Source organism: Xyrauchen texanus, chromosome 2 (assembly GCF_025860055.1).
Source record: "Xyrauchen texanus isolate HMW12.3.18 chromosome 2, RBS_HiC_50CHRs, whole genome shotgun sequence".
NCBI classification, from domain to species: Eukaryota; Metazoa; Chordata; class Actinopteri; order Cypriniformes; family Catostomidae; genus Xyrauchen; species Xyrauchen texanus.
Window position 1 is genome coordinate 3062815 of NC_068277.1, and position 6519 is coordinate 3069333.

Below are 6519 nucleotides of genomic sequence, written 5' to 3' on the forward strand. Positions count from 1 at the left end.
CTTTCCTTTCACTTCAATTTTGCTAGTGAATGAGACGAGTGCGCGTGCGCTGTTTGTCAATGCGCCTTTGGAGAGAAGTGAAATTGACAGCTCGGCTAGTAGCCTATTGGTGTATCGATACTTTAGTAAATTAATATTGATACCGTTTAGATATTTCAGTATCGATATTTATCGAAAAATCGATATTTTTGACAACACTACACGGAAATTCTGCATGGATTGTAATGGGGTGAAATCCGGAACAATTGTGTCCCACCAGTGGCCAGATCGTGGGTATGCCCACATTACAGGTGGCCTCCGCCTTGCCTTCAGCTGCAAGATTGCCTGTAAAGATAAAAAATATAGATAAAAAATATATATATATATATACTGTATATATAAGTTTCATTTATGGGCAATAGGGTATAGGTATATTTTCTATCAAGTATACAGTGCAGTATAAATACTATAAAAACAGTTGAGCTGTAGCAGTGAAGTGTTTATTAATTCATCTATAAGTACCACTTAAAAGACAGGGCTACTTTATTTATAAGGTTTTTTCAGTCTTTTTAGGGTCATACATTGTCTTTTCAGACAACTTATTTTCATAGCCTTCTTGTCCAGTGAAAACCATGTATAAATCTAAATTTGGACATTTTTAATAGGCTACACATTACAGCTGCAGTAATACTAATAAAAAAAAACATAATATAGCCTATAGTAAAACAACACTGACAGTGGACACATTTTTCTGCAGATTATCTAGTTTTAGTTTTATTACTGTGAGTGGTTTTTGCGTTATAGCTCACATATACATATGAGTTTTCACAAAACAGCGTCGGAAAACTTATTCAACCAATGCTTAATACATTTTAATTTAACTGCAATGTGATCGATTATCAGCAAAATCGATGCTAGGAGGTTAGCAACATGCTGAGGCTAAAATATAAATCTCAGGCTAAAGTCGGCATCTTATTGTTAAAAATAAATGTTATGTACATACCGTTACTCTCGCTTGTAATCTCAGTCTGTACAAATAAAGGCGAGCCACGCGAACACGTTGGATCCGCCGTGTTTGGATGCCGATGTAGGTCCGCAAAGCCATGAACATCAATAGCAAAGCAACGTCCGCCATTGTTTATTGGTGTGTTTGTGTTTGGCGCCACCGCGCTAACGTTGCTGGAAAAGATGAGACGTATACAGTGACGTAAGACCTGGCTCTGTGCTGGCTCTTTAGCCTGTGGAAAAGAAAACCGGACCTTTGGAGGCTCATCAGTCGAACCAACTCCGAACCGGCACTAGCTCTAGCTCTGAACCAGCACCTGGTTCTTGTTGGTGGAAAAGGGGTATATGATGGCTCTGCCACACTCCTCCATGTGATCTAGGCACCAACACACACTCCATGTGATGTCTGTATAAATGTGATATCAAAGCTGCTAATTTTATGAACTTGCTGTTGCAGGCTTGGATGCAGCAATGAAGAAGCAAGTTAGGGATATTGCTATGAATCCTCATGTGCTTCACATAGGCCACTGTAGTACAACATTGATGTCCACAGAACTGATATGGACACATGCTGACAAGTCTTTGGGCATGAAAAAAATCTCAACAAAGAAGAATCTCCACCAAAATAAAATATCCATAAAAATTACGTGCTGGGCAAAGCAACATTGCAGCAGCAATAACGAAACTTTGAATATGAATTATTCTATCACTTAACTTATATCAAACAACTTGGATCGATGCAAAAATAAAGCCACCATTAAAGTAACAATACAAACACTAGGCTACTAGTACAAAACAAATCACCCTCAGAAAAGAGATATGTACAGATTACAAGTTTACCCACATTTGAAAGCACAACGACTCCGAAATTAAGGTTTTGTCTAACGTTGGGAGGTTTCGCGAATTATGAAAAGCAAGCTGCATGCATGGTTTTAGCCAACAACACCAGTCATTTTAGCGCGCTACAGAGACATCGATGTACTTTAAATGCAACAATGTTTGCAGGCTTTGCAGAAGAACTTAATGTTGGATGAAACTCACCCTGTAATCGTGAATTATTCGTGTCAGGAATCCAAATTCACTCACAATGTCGCAGTTGGTGCTTTTATCACTGAAACGAGCGAATGGAAAAAGAACAGTTACAGTAACAATATCCACAATACGAGTTAGTTACAATTGCAGAATATGTAATGTATTTTTCTATCACAACGAGCAAAACAAAAGGGAACTCACCTATTATCAGTATGAAGATGTATGAATAATCCTTGCGTGCTCACTGCGGTCTTCCGTAGGCTAGCCAAAAATACGGTTAAGTACCGTTTTGTTTCCTTCGAGCAATAAATACATTAAAATGCCGTTATACTTTGTCTACGTCATTTCACAAAAACGGCAATGTACTGCTTTTGAACATAACAGGATTATACTGTTGTAAATTTACAGCTATTTCTAATAGTGGCCTCCCCATTACCTCTTCCAGCAGCAACATTTAGTTTTCCCAGGTGGAAATCTAGTGGCCAGACTCAATCCTGCTTGGCTTCAGTGGGCAACTGGTCTGGAGCTACAGGGTGATGTGGCTGCTGGTAATATGTAAGTATACGTCTTACGATGTACTCCTACTATAAACTCAAACGTGTTAACAAACTGTCAGACAAATTCATCAACTTAATTGAAAGACTGGGAAGAATGGAGCAGCGGGTGTCAGACTTAGAGGACATGACACCCCCTAGATAGCAAAGAAATGTCGATTCAACATCTATTTTTAGTTGTAAGGGTCGGGATCAGTCGTCAATCAATATTCAATGTTAAATCGACTTTCACTATTTGGTTGGGTCATCAGATTGTTGTTAGGATGAAAATGTATCATATATTCAATGTTGAAATAAGGTTGATTAATCTTACGTTTGTTCTATGTTGAAACTTGAGTTTTGCACATGTGCATTTCTGAATATACGTCGTGCCAACCGTCAGTGGATGCATCGCTAGAAAAATGTACTTTTATTCATCATTTTATGTTTTATCAGTCTATCATTGAATAACATTATAGATTTTAATTGTTTCATGCTTCAGTGTTTTAAAAATATTCCTGCTTGTTAATTTTGTAATTAAATGACCTGTTTTCCGTGAGTCAACTGAGGTAAATTCAGATAATTCACCCAAATACAGAAGACAGTGGTACATTATATCTCCAGATAATGTTTGATATACTGAAGGATTGAGTTAAAATAGAATAACATGTTATTTATTTATAATTCTAGAATTAACATTCATAAGATTTGATTTTATTATGGAATCATAATCACTGTTGAAATGAAGTTTCACTGTGATTGATGTCTTTTCTTTTACGTTTACTGAGGAAATTAATGTTGCCTGTAGACTTACTGATGCACATGAATTACTCAAAAAAAATATTTATAAATATTTTGAAAGTGTGCTGATCATTAACCAGTAAAAGGGCAACGTGGACACGCATCTATTCCAGTCTTACCTACACCACACAAGACTTTTTTTCTACTTTTTTTAAGGATGGATGTCTACTTGCCAGTTCTCTACAAATGTAGAAGTATGCAAATATAACTTGAAGTGCACGAGCAAATAACTTGATCCAGTTGAAGAGAATTAATTAAATCAAAGCGATATTTCACACAAGAATAGATAACTATTCTTATAACATATAATATACCAAAAAGTTAATTCATAAAGGCCCACAGCAAGAACACACAGGCTTATTAATTTATTATTATTTATTTTAATTGAAAATTGTATATATCATACAAACTATTACAAATAAATATAGGCTACTATTGATCAGAAAATGTATAGAGACTATAAAGATGAATGTTCTCCCTATGTTTATTTTCCTTTTTCAAAATCCATCAGTATTTAAAACAAGTGTTTTTTTTATTTTTATATATATATGGGATACTAGGAAACCTAGAGTTAGTATTAAAATTAATATAAAAGTTGTCAAAGGGGCTTATTTGTACTTTTACCTGAAACTAATTCTCATGAAAAAAATTAATTCGAGTGAATCTGTGAACTGTGAGAAGGAAAAATACGTGACGTTTTTAGGCTCCGCCTTCAGTGTGGTGTTTCTACTAGGTCCTGTAGACAACTTTAAAATCCTCTCCAGCAACTTTATTCCTTATACTCAGTTGATTGTTGAGAATCGACATCATGTCTGGAAGAGGTAAAGGCGGTAAAGGACTCGGGAAAGGAGGTGCCAAGCGTCACCGCAAAGTGTTGCGTGATAACATCCAGGGAATCACCAAACCCGCAATCCGTCGTCTCGCTCGCCGTGGCGGTGTCAAGCGTATCTCCGGTCTGATCTACGAGGAGACTCGCGGTGTGTTGAAGGTGTTTCTGGAGAACGTTATCCGTGATGCCGTCACCTACACTGAACACGCCAAGAGAAAGACCGTCACTGCCATGGACGTTGTGTACGCGCTGAAACGACAGGGACGAACTCTGTACGGATTCGGAGGATAAACGACTTTATTCAGGAGAAATCAGACCAACCCAACGGCTCTTTTAAGAGCCACCCACAATCTCACACAAAGAGTTGATGACTACTGATGTTTAGTTATAATTACATCGTGAAATTTATGAGCTATAATAAAGAATATATTTCATATAAAAATTATTAGTGTTTTCTCCCTGAACAATCTCACATAGTCAAAGCGATCATAGTTTAATGAGATTAATTTACATTATGTATTAAGTTTCTTTGGAGATCTGTAAGAACTTTCTGAAACAGAAGTTTATAATGAATAACAGCATCGTCTTTCCAAGAATAAAATGGATTCTTAAGTGTTTTGTTTAATACGTATTTCATATGATTTTCAAACACGTACAGAATTACAGATGAAGTTTCTATGTGCGAGTAATAATACAGTCCAGATTTACTTTTAGCACAAAAACATTTGTGTGGCATATATGAGGAAAAACAAATAGACCAGAATAGCACTAAACACAGAAAGATATAAAAAGATAATAATTAAAAAAAATTGTATGGTTAAATTATATATATTGAATTGTTAAGTACTTTCAGAAAGTAAATTAACACTTTATTCACCAATTACATTTTTTTTTAGAAGCTTTTCTTTTTCATTATATTACACATTATTTCTTAAGAACTGTTTATTTTCTCATAATACTACAAAATAAAGAAAAAATGCGCGGGAGAACTAAACAAAGGAAATGTAATCGTGTGGGGGGTGGAAACTTTCTAACATGAGGCGAGAGGAGGGACTTTCATTTGGAAGTCTTTGATTGGCTCTTTCCGGTCCGTCAAACTTACAACTGTCCAATGAAATCATTGAATGTGTTTGACCAATGAAAATACGCCATCAGAGGCGCGCGTCATCTCCTCACAGAATTAGCATAGAGGAGGGTATAAATACTTCTGTGAGCGGAACAAGAATCATTATTCTGAGTTTGTTCTTCAGATCATCATGCCTGAACCAGCCAAATCCGCCCCGAAGAAGGGATCCAAGAAGGCCGTCACAAAGACGGCCGGTAAGGGAGGAAAGAAGCGCAGAAAGTCCAGGAAGGAGAGTTACGCTATCTACGTGTATAAAGTCCTGAAACAGGTTCATCCTGACACCGGGATCTCTTCCAAGGCGATGGGAATCATGAACTCTTTCGTCAACGACATCTTCGAGCGCATCGGCGGTGAAGCGTCTCGTCTCGCTCACTACAACAAGCGCTCCACCATCACATCGAGAGAGATCCAGACCGCCGTGCGTCTGCTGCTGCCCGGTGAACTGGCCAAACACGCCGTGTCTGAGGGCACAAAGGCCGTCACCAAATACACCAGCTCCAAGTAGAAGAACATCCGGTTTCTCAACCAACACAAAGGCTCTTTTAAGAGCCACACATATTCTCATTTAAAGAGTTTCTTGTATGTTGTGAAGAACATCATGGATGTTCAATGTCGGGTAAATTAATCTTTGAATAATCAACGAGACTTTAAGCATTGAAAATGGGTTCGTTACTCAAAGCTCATGTTCAATTTACTGACATGTGTTAAGAAGCGCAAATAGGAAACTGCTGTGACTCACGTTTCATTTTAAAGTAACTCAATTGGATTTGAACGCACTTATGGCGAGTATATAAGTCCATGAATAAGCAATATTGCTGAAGCCTAAAGGCCAATGTCGAAATGCATTTAAAATTAAACCATTACATTGTGATACAAGAACATATTTTACAATTCTCTTCCACGTAATTTTCCTACTTTATTCAACGTAGTGTAAATAGTGCAGCGCTTCCTGATTCTGCATCACACACGTGTCTCACATGAACAGCGTCGGCCAATGGTGAGCCGGTGCTCTGACGTAGAACCCGGAAGCGCTGCACTGTTTACACTATGTCAACCAAGGAGGAGAATGACGTGGAAGAGAAGAAATGGGTGAATAAAGTCGTTATTTTCGTTTGTTGTTTGCGCACAAAAAGTATCGTCTTCGCTTCATAACATTAAGGTTGAACCTCAGTAGTCACATGGACTATTTTAACGATGTCTTTACTACGTTTCTG

At 37.4% G+C, this 6519-nt stretch overlaps 2 protein-coding genes across 2 annotated transcripts; both read left to right on the top strand.

Moving 5' to 3' along the window:
• The first annotated feature begins 4150 nt into the window (after window positions 1-4150).
• LOC127617920 (histone H4) lies at window positions 4151-4562 on the top strand. The gene has a single exon (XM_052090094.1). It carries the CDS (start codon window positions 4159-4161, stop codon window positions 4468-4470), a length of 312 nt encoding a protein of 103 aa, XP_051946054.1. The 5' UTR covers window positions 4151-4158; the 3' UTR covers window positions 4471-4562.
• Window positions 4563-5426: 864 nt separating this feature from the next.
• Window positions 5427-5862, top strand: LOC127617982 (histone H2B-like). Its single transcript, XM_052090185.1, has one exon. It carries the CDS (start codon window positions 5436-5438, stop codon window positions 5808-5810), a length of 375 nt encoding a protein of 124 aa, XP_051946145.1. The 5' UTR covers window positions 5427-5435; the 3' UTR covers window positions 5811-5862.
• The last annotated feature ends 657 nt before the right edge of the window (window positions 5863-6519 follow it).